Source organism: Dreissena polymorpha, chromosome 14, assembly GCF_020536995.1.
Source record: "Dreissena polymorpha isolate Duluth1 chromosome 14, UMN_Dpol_1.0, whole genome shotgun sequence".
Classification (NCBI taxonomy): Eukaryota; Metazoa; Mollusca; class Bivalvia; order Myida; family Dreissenidae; genus Dreissena; species Dreissena polymorpha.
The window spans coordinates 31,715,410-31,738,387 of record NC_068368.1 but is presented as its reverse complement, the minus strand read 5'-3'; the positions used below and the strand labels follow the sequence as shown (position 1 = coordinate 31,738,387).

At 33.7% G+C, this 22,978-nt stretch overlaps 1 protein-coding gene across 5 annotated transcripts in view; it reads right to left on the bottom strand.

Moving 5' to 3' along the window:
- Nucleotides 1–12,960: 12,960 nt before the first annotated feature.
- Nucleotides 12,961–22,978, bottom strand: part of LOC127857170 (neo-calmodulin-like) — a 31,661-nt gene continuing 21,643 nt past the window's right edge. For 4 of the 5 annotated variants that reach the window (XM_052393586.1, XM_052393587.1, XM_052393583.1 and 1 more), the window contains exons 3-9: nt 19,653–19,707; nt 18,798–18,836; nt 17,849–17,992; nt 15,717–15,779; nt 14,760–14,856; nt 14,300–14,400; nt 12,961–13,848 (exon numbers count right to left, since the gene is read on the bottom strand). In XM_052393586.1, coding sequence (XP_052249546.1) covers nt 13,817–13,848; nt 14,300–14,400; nt 14,760–14,856; nt 15,717–15,779; nt 17,849–17,992; nt 18,798–18,836; nt 19,653–19,707 — 531 coding nt within the window. In that variant the 3' untranslated portion in view covers nt 12,961–13,816. The remainder of the gene's footprint in view (nt 13,849–14,299; nt 14,401–14,759; nt 14,857–15,716; nt 15,780–17,848; nt 17,993–18,797; nt 18,837–19,652; nt 19,708–22,978) is intronic. The other variant, XM_052393585.1, reaches the window with a different exon arrangement.

Sequence of the window (22,978 nt, the reverse complement as noted above, 5' to 3'; positions counted from 1 at the left end):
AACCTTAGCATAATCCATTTTAAATGTATAACACATATAAGCATCACAACATTGGTAATTAAACGATTTTAATAATATAAATACATATATTTGCATCTATCAATTTTAACAGCAAAAGCATTTCACCGCACTGCACATTCGAACTTACAAATCCTTTTGACGATTGATATCAAGACACATCTGTATATAGTGTTTGTTTCTTAGTTCACGTAACTTATGAAGATGAATCTTGATATACTTACCTTGACCTTTATTTTCGTTAGAAATAACATATTCCATATCTGATATCTCGTTCAGGTAATGAGCATTTTGCTTTTCAAAAAGGCTAAATTTAGAAACCACGACATTTGACATTTTAGTCATTTCATCCTTGACTGATTCATATTGTTTAAGCACACCGTTACATCCGAACTTAAGTTTGCATTCAACAATGCGCATCGATGTAACCACTTCTTTCAGTATTTCAACGACTTCCGTTGAAGACAATACTACTCTCGAGTAGTCAAAGGACAAGCATGTGACGGAGTCAGGAAGTTGCATGCTTTTACGCAATGTAAAATTGTTTAATGTAAGAGCTTTTAAGAAAGAAAACTTTGGTAGCATTTCGAAAAATGATTCAACTAGACAGTCATTAATAACAACCAAATTGGCACACAGTTTCTGCAAATTCGATTTACGAATGGCCTCAAAAAGACTTCGACCGTAATCCTCACTCATAAGAAAAATGTCTATTTTAACTTTGTTGCTGGAATAAACACTGAAAATCAACGCGTTTATGTGCAATTGGCTTTCAGTTGAGGAAACTGTGGTATTTTCAAAATTACAGGGTACATTTTCGAATTTCAGAAGTTTGATGAAAAGTCGGCAAAGCCAGGAAGCTTGACAGACAAACCCATTTAACACAAAATGTTCAATATTGTGTGGAATTGGCAAACATTCATCAGTACCGTCTTTATCGGTATAGTTTAACAAAGATTGAAAACACAAGGAAATGTCTTGAGGTTCAAGTTTGTGAAGTCAATGCTTTGTAGTTTAGCTGGGTGTGGGAATGGGTTCGATGTCAAACCCACTTCAAGTAGTTCAAGTCTTTCCAGATTGGAAAAGTCAGACAGATCTAATTTATCGGTATAATTTGTATCACACTCCGGATTCTGCATTTCAACTAGATCCTGTCCTAATTCCGACAAACTGGCGGATGCACAGGGCTCTGGTATACAATCTTTTGCAATAAGATAACGAATATTCGCTTTGTTCATCCTATACAAACATCTTAGAGTTTGCGAGTAATTAAAACAATGGAATTTGAAACATGATAATTTCAGGCGAACATCCTCCTGCCCGTTGGCCGTAGCCTCCTTAAAGGCAGATATGAAGAGGTTTTGGAATTTTGAATGACCATATATATGAACGATGTAATCATGATGATGGTGTTTATCCAATAAGGCAGACAATTTATTTCCTGCCTCTATATTCATCCCACATAGAAATACAAATACCTGATCAACATCTAGATTAGCACCGGAAGAACTATTAAGATACTCGGCCATTTCGCTGTCAACTGTGCTCGTACGATTAGCCATATGCCATGCAGCTAAAAACTCCTGTACACCTTTATGAATAAAAGAGTATGATCGATCCGACCGATGCTTACATTTTCGCAGCCGTAAAAGCCCTGAGGCTAAAGCGAATTGTTTATGCTTTGAATTTAAATACTTTAGAATCTCATTCTCTGTGAAAACAATAGACATTTCCCGTACTGCAGAAAATAGCAAAGAAAATGCGGCTTTTCCTAGACGATCTATTGCTCCAATATTAGGTTGCAGATATTCCAATGTCTTCAAAGCAGTTACTGTGTAGCTTACCATGAAAAGATTCCTTGGTATTGTTTGCTCTTTTACAAACACTTTCTATAAGAATTGTGTATAACGAACACAATGAGGATCCATTCATACGTTCATCAAAACCATATATCCACGTCGAAAGGATGACTGTTAGCATAAAGGTGACATTATAACTTCTTCAAGATGATATTGATTTATGAACTGTTTGAATTTCTCTAAAACGGATTCACAGTTTTCATCAGAAAAATACATTCCGCTATTCGCCTTATTAGCACGTCAGGATCATTAACTCCACCAAGCACGGCAAACATTGTGGTATGATAATTAAACGATTTTCTCTTATCGTGACACTTTACTATTTCGATAATGATTGTTTTCTCATCTTGGAGGCGAAAGTGAAATTCTGCGAGATGGATTGTAACGCGTAATTGTAACAGGGCCACAATTTGTGTCCTTTGAGCATACAGAGAGTAGTCCGGAATTCCTTACACTGAACAGTGCTACATCCTTTGAATTGAGCACATACGCAGTGATGTAGCAGAAATTCAGAGGTTGTATCTCGAATCAGCTTATGAAATATTCGAAAATATTCATGCGTGTCTGTTGGCGTTATGTAAAAGTCACTAAGATGAAAACTGAGTAAAACAGCTATGCATAAAAGCGCATTAGTGCTCTATACCTATGTCTATGTCAGCGTTGTTGACACCGTGTGAACTGCTCGGGTAACAAGTAAAGCATAAACAGCAATGTTTATATACTTTTATTCCTCCATATACAAGATACGAAGATTATTGTATATTTTGAATTTGTATATTGTGCCAAAAATCAAAAGTTTTGTACACGGAACTTTCATTATGAAGTTATTTTCTTCGTGAGATAGTTATTTGATATTAGAAAAAATATTCCTTTAATATGATGGTGACTGCAAATTTTCTTAATATTAAGTTCTCATTACCATTTTCATCATACTTTCAGAACGTCCAAAAAGCATGTTGTTTTTATTTTGTCTAATTTATTTCTGTGAAATAATAAGGATGATAACAAGTGCACACAAAACTCGACCCGTGCGCTGTGACACACACTTTATTAAGTTGAATGGCGTGTGTTCATTTCAAACTTGCTATTGTTTTTGAAAAATGAATTGCGTGTTAAATTATGCAATAGCGAACATCTTTAGTGCCTTCAGCGCTTTGATTTGGTTTGTTAAGGCATACCTCGAACTTAAGTCATTACGTAACATAACATTCAAACTCCCATAAAACATTTAAAAAAAGGCATTAAACAATATTTATAGTCTAAAGTAATACCTTATTAATGATATCCACATGCGTCAACCACATAATATGTAAATGCTCATCATCGAACATATAAGTAGACAATAATTACAATAAATATATCCAGGCTTGAAAAGTAAAGTACATGTAATTGAAGTTCGCAAATTCACAAAAGCCCGGCGAAAACAGACTTAACGTGAACCCCTATCTACATTTATTCAGGTATTTGTAATCTGACACCTAGCCTTTCTAGTCGATCGGTTTTAAATCTTTCGGCTATGACATTAAGCAAGTATTTTGTTCAATACGGTTGCTTTATGTGAATGTTGGACGTCTTTACTAGACTATTGATCTGTCAAATGAATAGAATGTGAATAGTCTAATCACATTTTATAATGCACACGTTTAAATTCAAAAGTCACTTAAAAAATGTGTGTGTGTGTCGATTGCACAGGTATTTATAAATAGCATGGTGATTTACCCCAGGCCATTTTTTCTCATTTTTCTTCTCGATCGCCGGTACACTCGAAGTTTAAAGGAAATGATTGAAAGGGTGGTCGCCTGTAGCCTAATAGTTTCTGTGCAGCTTCTCATGCAGGCTGATATTGTCCTTCCATACATATAATCTTAGTGGTTTGTAGTCCCTGCATTCCAGCAGGATGTATTTATCCGTTCGGATGTCATCTCCGCATAGGAGCTATAATGACGGTACGAGGTTGAATCCCTTGTGCATGTTCTGTTTTGGAAAATGATCACCAGTCCTAGTCTGGACATTTTGATTGTAGCTGTTTTGTCGCTTTTGTTTTTGAACAGGCATTGGTGGTTGTGTTTATTTGTCTGTATCGACTTATACTGATTTTCTTTTTTTTCGCGCCCAGCGTTGCCATTATGTCTGTTTTATTGTCTCCGTAATTTTCAGATTGAGAGTGGATCTACTAGAACACAAATCAGATGCACTTGCTATTTTATAATGCAGCTATTGGATAGTGCATTGCTGCTTTCAGGACAGACAAATCATCTGTAAGGAAGGCAAGTAGTATATGTTAACTTTGCTGCTTATGATGTTTGCAGTATGTATCAATGCTCCTACTACAATTCAGTTATTTGCGTATTTGACGATTGTTTGTATGGCAACTAATTTACACTTTCCGCCGTCTGCGTATTGCTGGATCGATTGAGCCCCACCCTATATCTCTTGACTGCATGTGTTGCTGATAGATCTGCATAGGTCATTATCCATGGGATACTATTCTTCAAGATGCCGGTCTATGGACATGGCTAAAAAATATGATATGTTTTTATGCTCAGAAAAAATACATGCACAATATCACAACACAATCTTTAAAAAAGCACACTAAAATATCAAAACAAAATAAAGTGAAGGCAAGGGTGATTCAGTTCTATGCAAGTATTTAAAAAATGAAAATTAACACACGCAGTAAACGAACGCTTTCCGAATACCCAAACATGGTCTTAAATCAACAAAGCTATAGCTTCTATCAGACTTAAAACATATGCATGAAGTTTGAAGCTCAATTTACTATTCTTTATCTTATGTGCCTTGGCTTACACGTCATAAGGTCTCAGTTATTTCAATACTCATTTTGATTTAGTGGGTCAAATGTAATATATGGATTAGTCGGTACTCATTATATTATTTTCCAATTTTGATTTACGTGATTTTTGTCAATTACAAGGTAAGAACTCATAGACTATATCTAGTATTACATCTTGTATGATAAATTTAGTGACCCTTAACTTATATGCGTTGAATACCCATATGAATCAGTATTCTCTGGAAGCTACGGCAGCCAGCGATTTCACCGGTTACATTCTATCTAGACGCCGCCTACTTTCCAATAAATATCAATTGAAATGGTGCAAATACACCAGTTTTATTGCTTAGTTGCCGGCTACTTTGAAAATATAACTGGCTTCTGAAAATTTTCTGGAGAACACTGCATATGAATACACAAGTAGTTACTGATATCTGCAATATCGTTCTAGATTGTTATTTGAAGGGCGGAAACACGACACCAAGAAGATCAAATGTACGGGTCGATGCAACATATGGTAAAATATGAGCGCAAATGCAACAGGTGCGTACTATCAAGGTCGAAAACACGGAATATCTTAGTTTCGTTTTTTGCGTAAATTATTGGCCGTGCTGGTTCTCCGGTGATGTCGTTCTGACTTATTGGTGAAGGACGCCAAAAACTACAAAAAATACAGTAAATAAGCGCGCTTATACGACAATTCAAACACTTTGGACGTTTCGCTCCTAATTTCAAAAATTTCAAAAATACTTAATTGCCCTTTATATTTTCATAACGACAATATCTCGTACACCACTTTTATAAATGTGAAAGGATGTAAATAATGTAATAGAACATTTAGCTGTTATAATATTTTGTCTTGTTAAATGTATTTTGGCAGTGGCTAGCCGTGCGGCCCCGTACGACTAGCCTGTATTGGTTAGTCGTACGGCTCTGTGCGTATAGCCTTTCCTATAGGGATTGTCTAGCCGCACGGCTTAATAAAGTATAGTCTTCATTTCGGGTTGGTAGGTTTATGTTTGGTTGTGAAGCGTTCCTGTGTTGTCACCCCTCAAGCTTACCAACACTTGCAAGATATATTTCAGTAACAAGCAACATGAAAAGCACCAGTTTATGTTAAATTATATTATGATATCTGTTTTCTACATTTTATTAGAAATTGCCAATACATTTCATTGCCGACTTTTCAGAGTTAAACACATTTGTCGATATTTTTTATCCAAACTGCATGGTAAACGGGTAAGTCCACGCAAAGGGTTTGGTTTATTATGAAAGTTTGATGACTATACATCAATTGCTTGTGTAACTCAGAAAGCATGTGTATGTTTGGTTGCCGATCTGAAAGTACGGCAATGCGCAGCTTTAATTTGAACTGTACGGCAAACAATTTCTGGGAGTTTCACTTAATGGAATGATTGTCAAGTCGTAAAAACGCTAAGATTGTTTAGAAAACAAAAAAAATCACCCACATCATTACTTATTGGAAGCATTGAAATGCGAAGAACCTGATGCCATTATTGATTTTAGAAACGTTCATATGTCAGTTGCAAAAGACTGCACATACATATTGCGGAAATGATGAAAAATAATCTGAGGAATACAGTTTTGTAACACAGGGACAGTCGGCATACTCGTTCCGCAGAACTTTGAAAATATCTGGAAACTGATATCGGAAAACACAAATTATTTGTCACAGTTATGAAAGAAGATATTGGACCATGTATATGCATCGATACCATTCCTGATTAATAAGGCTAAAGTATGTTAGATTTTTGCACTCGGGCAATATAACGCAGAGGCGAAGCACTTGTTGTTTGACATTGCGCATATATCAGCATTCTAGACGGGATGCACATACACGATACAATATTAAAATGTTATCGTTATAAATTGAGCACAGATGATGCATCCAGTCGACTGAAGATGATATCGTTGCTATTATCTACATGAAGCAGGAAACCAGCCATTTGTTCTAGTTTCGTAGAACGTATATATATTACCATAACAATGTCCAAACACTATGTAAGTACTTTGATAAACATTTATGCTGAGGGTAACAACCAAACAGAGATTACCAGTGAAACCACGACTGTCTGTGTTACCTTCTCTAAAGAAGATGCGTATTGTTTTCCATCATGTTTAGTTCTCATTGCAAGAAAGCTGGCTCGTGCTTGGGAATATTTACTTGATTCTGGGAAAGGTTCAAGTTCTTCAATATTAGATGCACGGTCATGCTTTCTGAATTTGCAGTATCTCACGTATGGCTTACTGAGCATAAGAGGACAACGAATTTAGGCGTTTAAAAAGTTTGTGTTAGAGCCTCCTTATACGATAAATAACATACGACGTTTATACCACATTGTCAGAAAACGTAAATAAAGCCCAGCAATCGTATCGCGAATCTACTGCACCGTGCTCTGATCGTAATTCAGCCCTTCACTATCTTCGAAAGATCGCACAATCAAGAGTTACGTATTATGAAACTCTGATCGCTATAATTTTTCCAGCTATGTTTTGTTATCTTTTGTGATGTAAAGATGAGTTTATGTTCAATAATTGTACACATAATACAATTTAAACCTATAAATTTCTCTCGTTTTTTAGTTTTTGAACTGAATATATAATATAGGTATTGCTTTTCAGTTATTATGATAAACGATAAAGTATTTAAGCCAATGTAATACATCTTTAAATGTTAAGAATTAATGTTTAAACATATACATATATATTACACCTCAGAGATATTGATCCTGCTATATCTATATGACCAGTTTCATTCTGTAAAATGCGATAGAGAAACCTAAGAGTATATGGACCGGTCACTATTTTTTGTATATGGACCGTTCGGGATTACACCCCACTAAATTTGGACTATGTGGAAGCGTTTTATTGAACAACGTAGTATTTTGCTGTAACTGTTAGTAAACAGCAATGACGTCTGCTGCCAGATTCGCAAAATTAACTGACGACGAATTAAAAGAAATTTTATACAATAAAGATTCATAGTGCAACAAATAATGCAGTCTCGATGTTGAGGGCATATTTAAAAGAAATGGATTATCCGGAAGACTTCGAACACATAAAATGAAGTGCTCATTGGTGTATTGCGGATGTTCTGCAGGGCTACAGACTTCTAAAATTAAATCCATATGTCTAGCTTCTAAACCATAAACAATCATACAACACTGTACAATGGTACAGGGGACACTCTTTGGTGTTATATAAGAAATAGTAAACTCCACTTCTGTCCCAGCGGCATAAAAGTGACCAGCCAAGCAGCCACAAACCGTATATGGACCCCAGCCTACGGCTTCGGTCCATATACGGTTTGTGGCTGCCTGACTGGTCACTATAATTCCATAGGGGCCCCCAGTGGGGTTTACTATTTCTTAATTAGTATATTTGTCTAAAGAACCTTTATCACGTTACACTCCGTAATGTTCTTGGAACACATTTCGTACATAGTAAACGTGAAGGTCAATGAATTAATTTTAAAACGAATACGTTGGCCGTTATGGACAGGTGGCCGTTATTTTCAAGTGTATTATAGAGTGTTTTTCGTCGGGGGGGGGGTATTCCAGACTGACCGTTGCCTGCAGGTGGCCGTTATTTTCAGGTGGCCGTTAGGTCAGTTTATACTGTATACCCAATTAAGACAATACAATGTTGTTATGTTGCTGTCATTGTTCCAAGGCGGTGACCCCAGCTTAATTCATCTTTGAGTGTATGTTGGTTCGTATTGTGCTTTTTCGTACTGTTTTGGGAATTGTTCACTTGCCTTTAATAAAGGACCACGCAATTATATATTTAAAGAATGCAATACTGCTCCAGCAGCTGGAGTTTCACTTTTTTACATTTTTAATTCTTCTTAGTATTTATCGAATTTAAATTAATGAATTGTTTTGTTGGGGCGGGACGGAAAGGGCTTAAATTGCTTATACGTTTCTTGCTAAAGTAGGAGAGCAGCCTTTTTATCTTGCTTTATATTAAATGTAAGTTATATTGCTTAATGTTTTATTGTATAACACGTTTACAATGTATTGTAATTTAAACCCCATTGTTTTATGAAAGTAAGTTCTTTGATTAATTTTGAATGTAATCATATTGTGTTTTTTTTCATTTGAATATTCTTTTAGTTGCTTTATTGTATGATTAACATTTCTTTATTGAAGTTTGCAACACGTCGTTTTCGTAATCTGTGTTGTGAATATACTTTTAACTTATATGTAAATATTCTTAACACTACCTGTTCAATACTTGCGGCTGTCTTAATTGATGTTTTGAAAATATTGTTTCTAAATTAGTTTTCAATTAAGTCATTTGAGCAACCATAGGTCTTTGTTCTCACTTCTATTGTTAGATTATCGTAAACACTGACGTAAATAGTATTTCAGTAATACACATGAACTCCACATGTGGAATTATATATTTTTATTAATAACGTTGCCTTATGATAAGTCTAACTGAACCTATTTATTTTTTATTTTAGTACGTTATATTATTTTACCTTTTTACTTTGTATAAATATACAGCTATCTTGATTTCCAATGTCATATTTTATATCCAGTCTTACAACTGATAAACTAGTCTGACACTAAGTCGGTGTTTTGTCTTGGAACTTAACATACCTTTTGAGGTATTGAATAAGTATATTTGTTTGATATTGATTAAATGACTTATACAGTACAGTATGATCCCTCCGTTAAGTTGTAAGTGTTTAGTACTTATATTATCGTAAATCGCCATTACGATTGTTTTCTATATCTTATGGTTTTATTTGATTTATGAGATACTTATAAAAAAGCGTAGATGATTCCAGTAGGCATTGAATCAAACGCGGATATTAATCAAGGAAATAAATTAATTTCTTTCGGGGGTACTCGTCATAAATGTCTCCCTTATTTGAGATTCATCATAACTTGCTACAGCTGCACGCTCAACAGCATACATTCTTGTCAAATAAATGTTTGAAATATATAAGTCATCTTTTACAATAGCAAGTACGCATTCTATGAAAAGCATGTATATGAATTTGTTATGTGAATATTTAAAACTCATTTAAAAATAAAATGAACTAAAAAGTGTAATATAAAGGCATACACTTAATCACGTCACACTATTTAATGCTTGCTTTATTTATAATTTTCCCAGTGTTAAATAATGAAACAATATAAAGTTGTTGTAAAATATTGTTTTTGCAAGCACAATCATTTCAAGGCTTGAGTTCCTATGCTTTTACATGAAGACAATCTTATTAACGCGGGTAATCGAACGAAATTCAAAGTAGATATTGTTCAATAATTGTTAGTAACCACCTAATGCATGCATGCCCTTTAGTCGATCGCATTCAAACTCATCGGATTTTTATCCAATTAGATATGGATCATATCAAGCAAAATGCCAAATTGCGATTTACGTGCTGTTGATTATATGAATCAGTTCGAACCTTTTATAATTCATGTTTATTGTTGGTATCAACGAGGTAAACTTTGTAGCTGTACGCGCCATTTTCTTATGGTTTTTAACAAAAAACATTTTGTCACGCATTATAATTCTTCTCAAGAACGTGATATTAAATGAAATTCGTAGACAAAGTCGTCATCATTACTCACTATAGATTAGTGTGAGTGTAAATGTGACATATTCAACGCAATTATTCGTTAGAATTGAATTAAAATCTCTAGTTAAATACTTATAAGCAAATGTTTTGTTTAAAATATAACCGATCAGATTAACGAACATATGACTGCGTTGAGTCTACGGATACTTTCAGTTAACAAAAAACCACATTTTTTCTTGAAAAAAGTGGACATATTTCTCTCACTACGCGTACGCATATTCAATATCACTAAATATGGCGAACATTAACCTCCAGCGATAATATCAGAAAAGAACTTATTGTTAACCAAACAAAAGTCTTTTAGTTAGGGCAAGTAACCAATAGCTCTTGCAATAATATCCTAAATTGTTCTTATACCTGATTTAGGGCTGACAAAATATCGATTTTAGCTCATTTATGTGTGCAATTGCAGGGAATAGTGTAAAATTGCCATTGGCATTCATTACAATTAGTTGATGGGATATAAATTCCCTTGTTGTTCCGTAGCTCGACACAACGAGATAATGAGTGTTTGTACAAGAGAAAACAAATATCGTTTAATTGCCACGGGTTCTTTTTCTACGCTCAGTGTTTGCTGAAACTGAAGTTGTTGTGTGTACATTGCAAGGTCTCATCTAATTTATGACGTTGTTAAATCGAAATAACATTGATAATATTGTACACGCATACAAGTATTGTCTTCGCATAACGAAGTGTATTTAATGTGTTAAAAATGCTCTACTTTCTTGTAAACAAGAGTCCACGCCAATTGACGATCGTCAAGTTGATACCAGAAGATGATAGTTTGATTTTTTTAACAAACCCTTTGATCTAATAATAATCAAAGCACCTAAAATGTTTTGAATACATTAGTATAACCAGTTCAATTAAGGAAAATTTTATTGTATTAGTAAATGCTAACATGGTGAATAATAAACATTTATTTGTGCGTATACATACTATACACCGACATAAATAACCTATCCATAAGTATGCATGTTTTAATGAACCAGAATAATTCTTTTTGAGTAGAGTTTTAAAGAGGTACTCTGTGTACAAATACAATGAAAACATTATATTTCAGAACGACCAACACTTGTCATGAGTTCACACGAACTGGAAAAGATTGGTGTCAGCTGGGAAATGCTTATTGCAATTACCAAGCAAAAGTCGTTTTTTTATAACAATTGGATCACTGTGAATCTATTGCTTGTTGAAATGATTAACATAGCTACTATTTGCAATTTTGCAGTACACGACTGCGTCGTTTTCAATGCGGATATGATATCCTTTTTGCCAAGTTATTGCCTCCAAATTGTTACACAATTAGATGAATAGAAGACTGACGCTTAGGATGTTTTTAAAACCTATTACTAATTCACAAACTTTCTGTATTCAAGCAGTCATTTTCGAAGCCCGAGGACCAGAGTTAATTTTACGGAACTAAAAGATGAAGAGATACATTAGTACAATCGGTATAAACTAGCAAAATAGTGTTTAAACCCGAAAATATTTTAGCGTCAAGAAAGTATATGTTCGGGGGTTTGCTATCAGATTTTTTTTATCATTCGCCCAGTAATCACAATCTGAATCGGTGCATGTACTGTGGGTCCCATGAGATCAGAAGCAAAGTTTCGAATACCGGATAATGAACCTTTCATACAGCAAATCGTCGATGGTATGGTCTACCAGATCCGTGACAAAATACCCGAATTTCACCACTAAATAAACAGTCGAATGAGAGACAATGGCCTGCGACATATATGTTTAATACTAAAGTGCACGTTTCAACGTCAATTTTTCTATCAGGAAACTCATTTCCTGTCGAGTAAACTCGAATAAAATTTGGATAAATAATGGCGTCATCACATGAAACGTCCGAAATCAGAAATCAAAACATGATCCACCATATTTTTTTCATTATCGACTGTCGCCATTGTTGTCCTTAAAACTTTGAAATGCCTTTCATGAATGCTGCCATAGATTAAGAGAAGTTCAGCTCACTCGGGAGAGACTCCAAGCTATAGAGTATTTTTTTTTGTTTCGCAGTATCTCAACTACGAGACGATCTATTAGATGACTTTTAAAATATTGTCGAATTCGCGTCGGACCGTTTGAACAGCTTGGTCATTGTTGAGTTGGGAATGTGACTTTGTTTTGTCCGTTCGGCGTAGATTAAATATGTTGCATCGTACACAGAACGTAATGTTGCCTTGTAGCAACTTCATATAATACTAAACGCTGAGTTCGAGTTCAAGAAGTCTGAACTTAAAGTAAGGAAAAAAACAGAGTTGAATTGCAAGAAACGCCCCGCGTGATGATCCTTGAAGTGATCACTAGTAACCATCATATGATTGTATTTGTTAACATTTGGAACGCATTTATATACACAGTACAGACCTACATATTAAACGTATTTTGAAAGCAGAAGCGACCTTAATTGCAAAACATACAAAGTATGTATGGAACAGTAAAATGAATAACATTGTATTAAAGCTAAAAAAGAGAAATGAACATTGATATGTAAGCTTAAGAAAAATAATTGTATGGAAAGTTTAACTGATCTAATAGCTCATGGTGCTATGGTATTTTTTTATGCCATATAATATTTTATCAGCATGTCATCTTAGTACTTTGGTTTACAACTGTAAAAGACAAGCAAAGCTTTTTGACAATTTTATTTACGTGTTGATCTTTAAAGCTATTTTGCTCGTTATTTTAACACAAGACTAGAGTGATATCACTTTACACACATGGTAAGCAGCATGGTCACTTTTGTACATGAATAGTTTTTCCCTGCCTTTTTGATATCATCATAGTTATCTTCTATTGTCAAGCAAATAACATCATATGTAGACTTCTGTCAACTTTATCTCAACAATTAAGAACACATATATATATGTATATGTATGAGCAGATGAACTAATGGAACTCTGTATATTTTCATTTCGTATTCCGTTTTGAAAACCGGCATAAATCGGGAAGCAGTTTAATCACATTCTTATTATTAAGTAGGAAAAGCAACAAAACTCTAGAAACTCTTTCATCAGAGAATATGTGTGTACTGTCCAAATGGTGTTTTAATTATATACGCCGAAAGTAAAAACACAGAGTCGTATGTTCGTATCAGATGTTATTAGTAGTCATATACGTATGCTTTTAACTATGTGTTGCTTATCATTCACCATATTAAACATCATCGTCGACTAATTGAATTACTTATTAATATCAATGTACTGTTATACGTGAAAATACTGACTAAATATTAATTTCCAGCTAAGGCATTTAATGTATGCATAGTTATTTTAATCACTACACTTGTAAGACATACATATATTAGATACTACAAACTGTGATCATCATGTTTAAAAGCTACATGTATTCTTTTACAAATTAATGTTTGACTAATGCTGTACAATAATACTTATATTTGATATTCCAATAAAAGTGTTTGCATTTTTAAAATGTATAAAGAGTGAAGCTATATCAGCATGACGAGATAAGAACAAAATGACAGGATCCGTCTGGCGTAAAGTCAAAGACTCTTCATGTCGCTTCACACCACATCTTTACAAATTCTGAAGTAACAAAAATGTAACGGATTCAATGGTACATACATTTTGTAATAAATGTAAATCATACCAGATTTCTTTTAATGTTCAAAAAATTCATTACGAATAACAAGTTCTTGATCGGTTGAATCTCAAAACAGTACACATATGATGCAATGTTAATGTTTAGAAATGTTAATCATGTTTGAGACGTTTAATCGTCATCAGGAGAAGCAGCAACATATGAAGTGCTTAATGCATCGCCATCATTGTAATCATCGAAGCGGCAGCGTCACCAGCAGTGCTACCTGCACTGTCGCCATTATCAACGCTGTCATCAACAAACCTCAGCCTGCAATCATCATCACAAGCGGTAACGACGACCGTGCAAACAGCCGGGGCACCATCATCTTCATCATCATCATCATCATCATCATCATCATCATCGTCTGAATTGCAACTATATCGTTCATCTCACCTTCATAGTTTATCTTGCCATCCCCATCCACATCTGCCTGTCTCATCATATCGTCCAGTTCCTTGTCCGTGAGAGTCTCTCCTAGCTTTTTCATGGCCACTCTGTTATATTACACAAAATGTTAATGATGACGTCGATACTTTCTCAAAATCCGTTGATGTTTTTTCTAGTTTGTTTTGTTAATGACCATTGCAAACACAGAGACTGATAGAACCAAAATAGAATTCTTGGTGCTATTAAATAAAAGTTTGTTTTCTATTGACACGCTAATTAAAAAAAAATATTTGTTATCAAACAACACTTTATATTATATTGAAATCATGATTTATTGCTTGTTGTCGTTGAACTATTACATCTTACGTATCATACACTGGGTTGTTTTCATTGCTTATCTTTTCATTACGTTAAATACATTTTATGGATTCATATATGCATACTGTAAGATTTGTTAAATTGTTACCTAAATTCATTCTCATCAATATAACCGTTTCCATCTCGATCAAACGTTCTAAACGCAGAACGGACAATGTCTTCCCTGTTGGTATAGGACTCATCACCTGAAATAGGTCATTTAAGAAATATTTATGAATCACTAAGCAATTTGTTACGTCAATGATTAATTGGGTTAATTATCTACAGCACTTTCAAACTAGCATTGCTACGTTGAATGCAGTAACAGTAACTTTAGCTTAAATAACGCACACAATAATGAACAATTAGATACTACCGTATGCAAGTGGTAGTTTTATGCAAGCAACGAATAATTGATTATTAGAATAATATAATTGTATCATTCATCAGTTCCGAAACCAATAGTGTGGTAAATTGTTTCATGGTTGTTAGTTTATTATTGTTTCTGCAAATTGTGAATACTGCTACATGTAGACAAAGCAAAATACTGTTGAAGTAACATAAAACTTAAAACCAATGAATATTGCGCAAAGTATTTCGTAAAATAAAGTTTACCCATTAAAAAAGAAATGCTCATTGTAAAATTTGCAAAAAATGTCAACGCTAGATGTGGAATGGTAACATAGATTTAACGAGATACTAAAAGCTCGTTTATGTTTTTTGTGGCACAATATATTCATATAACCGGCAACGATATCTATTCATACGACACACGAATACTCATTTGGTACATGAACATGTGTTGAATATATTATCCCACAAAAACAAAAAGCTGCATGTTGTATCTTGTTAAATCTATGTTTCCAGACCACAACTAGCGTTGAAATTTGGGCTTTAACTATAAGGAACATGATTTTTTATGTGTTAACTTTTTTTTTGAAATATTGTATTCGTTGAGTTTGCGTGTTTATGACATTTTAAAAGAAACTAAATATTTATAGCCCTTCTCTACTGTCTATATCCATTCAACTCAATTGATAGAATATATTATGATGGTCATACTTACTGACTTTTGACATTTCCGCTTGCATAAATGAATAAAACTCTTGAAACTCTATCCGCCCATTACCTGAATAAGACATCAATATAAATAAAGTTAACATGAAATCTATGTTTTGCCTAATTAAGTTAAACCCCAATCTGAATAAACATCGAAATTGTTTGTGAACGCAAAGTAAGAACAACAGTTTTAAATGTAGAAATCAATTTAATATCGCCATGACGATGATTGTTGTAATAGTTCAACGTCATTTTTTATATACTGTTTCTTTACAGTTTTACGCGGTTCTCAACACACATATAAGCATTAATTGACTTTTGTTCTGTTATATGAACTGCAAACTGTCTTGACTTTCTTTACACTGAAAACATGCTCGAGCAATCTATTTATAAAATGTAATAACAACTCAATCAGGGCCAATTCAGGGCCTTTTTATCATATTTAACATTTTAACAAACCACTATTCTTCTTCCTGTTAGCATAACTAAGCTGGCCACTGGCCAGCCAGCGCTGTTAATAAACCGCTTAACTAAATACCAGAGGATAGCGGGTCCGATCCCCGGCCTTGTCACAAATGTTGCGAGGGAGATATGGTAATGAAATCAATTCAAGGCCAAGTTGCCATGTATTTCCGATTCAAGTAAGGTAGTTATCAGTTACTTGCAATAGTGTGTGCACTTTTTTCTGGTATACCAGCTATCTCAGGAAAGTGGAATGGTAACTAGTAAACGAGCTTTATAAACGCTGCATTTAGCAGAGTCGATGATCTAAACCACACCACATTCTATTAAAAATGTCATTGAATTTTCAAGCATAATTTATTTTACAAAAGTTGCTTGTGCTGTTTCATATTTAACTTAATTATTACACGTTAATGCTAAAGTCTGTTGTATCCTTATTAAAACGAGAACAGCATTCGTCGACATGCAAAATAATGTATTGATTGAGTATGTCAACAAATGACAAACGACAATGGAATGGTTGAGTATGTCAATACATGCAAAACGACATTGGACAGGCCTTGTTTGTCAATAAATGCCAGACGCATTGTTAAATAAGAAGGATATATAGTTTTTCTTGGCCTCTAATGACCATGTAATACTACTGCACGCGGCTAATTTTGGTATATTCAGTGCAAATAAATGTATGCATTTAAAAACAAATATATATGAAAGTACAACAAAATTCCTGTTCCTGCCCGTCGTTGCATCTGTTTCCATTTTAATGGCATATTCGCGAAATCTCCATGATTTAAAGTAGTTTATTTGTTTATAATATATCCATGGTATATTCACATTGACACCGACTGGGAGAGTCAAAAACACGATATAAATAACAAACAACGCCCTAATTTTAAATCGTTTTTTTGGTTGTGTATCATCTGTAAGCGATATCGCATTCGATCTACATTGTATATTTGCAACACAATATTTCAATCAGAATTATTGTCTAATTAACCATTTAAAGGGGCCTTTTCACAGATGTTGGCATGTTTTGAAGTTTGTTATAAAATGCTTTATATATATATATATATATATATATATATATATATATATATATATATATATATATATATATATATATATATATATATATATATAAATGTAAACATTAATTATAAAAAGCTTCATTAAAAATCAAAAATAAAATTAAAAAAAAGAAAAAAAAGGTAAACCTCAGCAGGGCTCGAACCACTGACCCCTGGAGTCCTGGAGTAAAAAAGTCTACCACGTAGACCACTCGGCCATCCTTCAGGATACAATGCCAGATGCATTTTATACTTTATATACGCAATCTTAGTAGTTTCACTGAGTATAACGACAACAACAGAACTCTCCAAATTATTAATTCGTTCGCATTGCAACGCTTTATATTTTTCGTGTTTTTAAATCGTCAAAAGATGCATATAATGGTTATTTTAGAGAATGGTCAATGTTCAGTTTTACTGTTTCCTCACAAATATCATAACTAAAACGAACATTTGCAAATCTGAAACAACTTTTTTCAATTGTGTCAATTAACCCAAACGTGAAAAGGTCCCTTTAAACTACAGCTTAAACGACGACCCTGATTTGTACAGTATACATAATTGGATGTTTATTTATCGCCATTTAAATTTTTACTGCAATTGCACAAACCATTGGCATCAAGTGCCCGCATGGCATCGGTGACCTGCTGTTCTGTGGGAGTCATACCAAGGAACCTCATGGCCGTGCCGAGCTCCTGAATGGAGATGGAGCGGTCATTGTTGGTGTCGAACAGACGAAACAACTCGCGGATTTCTGTCAATGAAATATGGCAGCAAAGATTAGCACTCGTGGGATTAGCATACCACGTCATGTTCTTTTTTTTTGTGTGACGGCAATAGTCCACTTTACTAAATGCATAATAAGCAAATGAATCTTTAAATAAGCAATATTGATACAATTTGTTATTAAACAAAATAGTCAAAGTAACAAAGAGATATAGGTCAAAGCGTTCAGTACCAGACAATTCATCAACTAAGTTAATTAGTCATGATATACTATAAAAATATGAGAAAATACTTCTCACACATTCACTAAGGTGAACTAAATACACCTCTAAAATATTGATGTACCGAGGACGATATACACGTTGCATTCTTTACATACATGGCTATTATGTCCATATTCAACAATATGAACAATGTTTTTTGCACATACAATTTTTTTTTAATTTAATGAAACCATGACATATGTTAGCTTTACGTCAGAATTTACTCATACGAATTCTTGTTACTTATAATTATATCGCATATTCATATCACACATTACGAATGTAATTACTATGAGGGACAGACTACATAAGTCATCATTATTGACACGTCAGTCATTCGATGCTGAAAAAAGGAACCATTAGTGTTAGATCCACGTAACAGTAGCAAGACAGGTGTCAATACCATTTCACTTAATACGGGGAAATGTTGTATTCGCAAAGACGAACATATTCTTAACATATTCTTTATATATAAGCCATGAAACAAATAAACTGCACACAAATACACACGTGTTCTATGACGTACACATTTAACACAAAACAATGAAGAGCGGACAACACCAAAACAACCTGTGTCGAAACTTCCTTGAATGCCCGCGCCAAAGCTGTCTTCAGCATGCATTGAAGGCAAACCAAACATTATTATCAATTTTTAATTTACAATAATTTTACAATTGACATCAAATCATAAATCTACAAATTAACCACATTTAAATGGTAAATATAAATTGTAATGCGTACACTATTAATTTCTATATGATTTGTAAACTTACATTTTAAGGTTGACATTTTAATGAAGAAAAAACCACCCAAAAATACTACACTGAAAGCTACGTTTTAAGAATGCTTCTTTATGCTTCGTTTGCAGTTGATATAAATCGACACCCTTCATATATATATACACAATTTTGTATTTGGTAATCACATTATTTTAAATCTACTTATTGGTAAATGGGTTATTAATATTGCGGACGAAATATGGAAAGTTACAGAGCATTTGCATAATTATTACACTTTCAAGCACACAATTGGCAATATTTACATACTAATTTCTATTGGTTATGAAACTACAGCACACACTGGCTGCTAATTACGATCATAATTACTAATAAGCAGAGCTCTTGGACACAAATTGCTTAATAAATGTATGTACAGGTTCAAGGTTTGCCTCTGCAGTCCGCATAAGGCTAATTAGGGAGATTTTTCCTGGACTTCAGAGTAGGAAACACTTCCTTTAAACGCAAAACCCCATACAACTGAAATTATTGTCACTTATTATCGTGTTAATACTGCGCACAAAGTATTCAGTGACGACGATTAACGCACATGCATTAAACCATTTGTTTTCCAGAGCTTGGCTCAAATGGATAGATTTGAATTATTCCGTGTTATTCCTTTTATTAATTCATTAGATATGCAACTCACCCGTCTGTATTGTCCTTTTCGGTGATTCTTGATTCGGTGTCTTCTTGTTGGTTGCCTGTATACATTGAACATATTGACATAGCCTTGAAGATAACATATATGTATATTTCACCCCAGTATTATGTTGGTGTTTAGTTTCGTTTATTCGCTTACATCGTATGTCATGAGAGAAAAGGGAAATTAAAGTTATGTCAGCATAAGCATTAGCATTTTGGTAAGTCGTACATGAATGTTAACATAACAATATATCGTACTAAATAACTTAGCTGTAATTATACTGCATTAAAATGTTAAGTTATCGAATTTTGGATAGAGAGGTGATAATCGTTCTCCACATTGTGATGGCAATAAGAGACATAATTTTTTATGCTTAATGTATAGAATTATAATTTTTAACTGAATTGTAAATATACAAGAACTGGATGCTTTATATTTTTTCTTGCAATATATTTTATTCTATAGTGATAATATGTATGATTTTAAAAGAGTTATGTTAATATATTTATAAATACCCTAAAATCAATTAACCAAAAAAGCTATAATATTTTGATTATTTACTTAAGTTTAATTGAAAGAACATACTCGAATTAACAAATACGCAAGCCTTTGGGGATTCGATGACGTAACCTCTAGAAAGTAAATCACATACATTAGCAATACATAACGCAAATATCTGCATTTGTAAGGTAGTGAATACTCTATGTCACTATTACATTCTTTTGTTAAATAAACAGTGAAAATCTTAACACGGTTTTTTTTATTGATGATAATGATTTACGACGACAAATGTTAATTTTTTGTTAATCAGGGTGCTATTTTGCTGTTTGGCGCATACTCCATACATTCTGTTTTGAATCTACGACAATTGTTTAAAAATTATCTTTTTTTTTCAAAAATAAGATCGAGTCCGTTTAACTTGTTCACATTCAATGATACAATAAAATAATAAAATTATGTCAAACCTTTCGCAAGCGCAAACATTCCATGGTTGCTGTAATAGTGCTAATTGTTGATAATCCTAGAATCGCTATTTATCAAACAAAAAGCGGAATATTTATGCGTCGACCAGTGTCTATGTCCACATAATGAATGCGCTTCCTAACGTCTAACGCATTCCGACGAATATGCAATCAATGTGTATGAACATTATCAAAGGTTAACCAATTAATACTAATTGACGATCAGCCCATATGACAGTTAACATTGATTTCGGGTTATACACTTACTTCAAAGTGATGTTTAATACTTCATTACCATGGGATATATTTAAGTCCATCATTCCAATTATATTAATGTTCGTAAATGTCATGTGCGCATTATTTATTTATTCTTATTAGATCATGATAAAATGCATGGTGCTTGAACAAAGTCGTGGGTCAATCAAGGTCAGACAGTTGTAACAGAAATTCTATCAAGCCGTGTCACAAACAGATCACAAATATTAATCCTAAATCAATACAATTAATCAAATTAAGTATCAGTGACTCTTTTTTGTAAAAAGGCATTTTAATGTATTGTGTCGAAACGGGTTATATTTCGTTGCAACTAATTAACTTTAAACTAAGTCAAAAAGATTTTCAATTAATACAATGCACTTCAGAGTAGAATTCGTCAATACTAGTATACAGTTTGTTTGTCTTACTGAACACAAAATTATCAAGATTGATAATTTAATAAATTTTACCTTGTTGCAATGTCATGACAACATTTCTAAAAGAATGTTAATACCTTTTGTTTGTGTTAACAAAGGGGAAAACATAGGATTGAAATGAAAATGCCGTTTTAAACAACCGTAAACATTCTTGAGTGAGTTATACATCAAATATCCTGACACATTTACTTATGGGATTTCATTTAATTGTATTATTTATTGACGAAAAGCAAAGCTACTGATTACGACGCATCAATAACTACCAGATGCTATCAATAACTATAAATATTTCGACGTAGTCGAACTCTTTTTTTAAAGTACCCATATGAGTCGCGTTCTGAGAAAACTGTGCATAATGCATGTGCGTAAAATGTCGTCCAAGATAAGCCTGTGCACTCGGCACAAGCTTATCAGGGACGACACTTTCCGCTTTAACTTGATTTTCGGTAAGAAGGGGCTTCTTTGAAACTAAAAATACCATTAAATCGGAAGGTGTATGACTGTGCAGACTGCACAGGCTTATCTGGGACCACATTTTAATCACATACATTATGTCCAGTTTTCTGAGAACGCGACTCATATAATCGGAGGAGTCCTTGCTGTGTTTCGCTGATCTGTTTTATTGCTCGTTATCTGCACTCAAATATGAGTAGACTGCGTATGATTCTTGTTCTGAGAAAAATGGGCTAAATGCATGTGCGTAAAGTGTCGTCCCAGATTAGCCTGTGCAGTCCGCACAGGCTAATCAAGAACGACACTTTCCGTCTAAATTGGATTTTTGCTACGAAGAGACTTCATTTAAAACGAAAAATGTCATAAAAGCGGAAAGTGTCGTCCCTGATTAGCCTGTGCGGACTGCACAGGCTAATTTGGGACGACACTTTACGCACATGAATTATGCACAGTTGTCACAGAACGCGACACATATGTATAAATAGAAAGAATTTTAAAATTAAAAAAAGTCGCAAACATAATATAAACGGTGTGAAAATAAAATACTTGAAATCACATAATGATGGACGAATTAATTTGTTCTTACAGTCGAATAACTGGTCGTTATCACTCAAAGCACGTGAAATTACATACCAGTGTGTGTTTGTGTTTCTATTACAGTATAGCGGGTTCTGTCATATTTACACTCTATGTACTTTGATCGCATTATAACTAAAAAAATATTTACCTTCATGACCAATTTTTGATTGGAAAGTAGTTGCATAGATGACCGAATGAATGATACATAACATGCGATACGATTACATCGTCTTTACAATGAACCCAGTATTTACTAAACCATGACTTTTATTTCCGGAGCTTTAAAATGATGAAGACACAAACTTTTCATTTCAGTGTTACATTCTATTTTAAGACAAATTTGTGTTTCATCCTCCTTTGTTCCCACATTTTAACAACTTTCAATCAAATGTCTTTTTTTTAGCTTTTGTAATAGGCATTGGATTGTCCTCACGGGAAATACTCTTTAAAATAGACAACTGCGTGTAATGAAGAACAAACAATTTTTACCGCAGATCTTGTGCACTTGATAACTGGTCCTGCTTAAAAGATGCGTGTACGTCAGAAAATTGCATTTAGTGAACATGGTTGATTGAATAATGAAAGTACAACAGAATAAAATTAATACTGTCATTCAGTACCAGCGTAATCAAATAGCAATCAT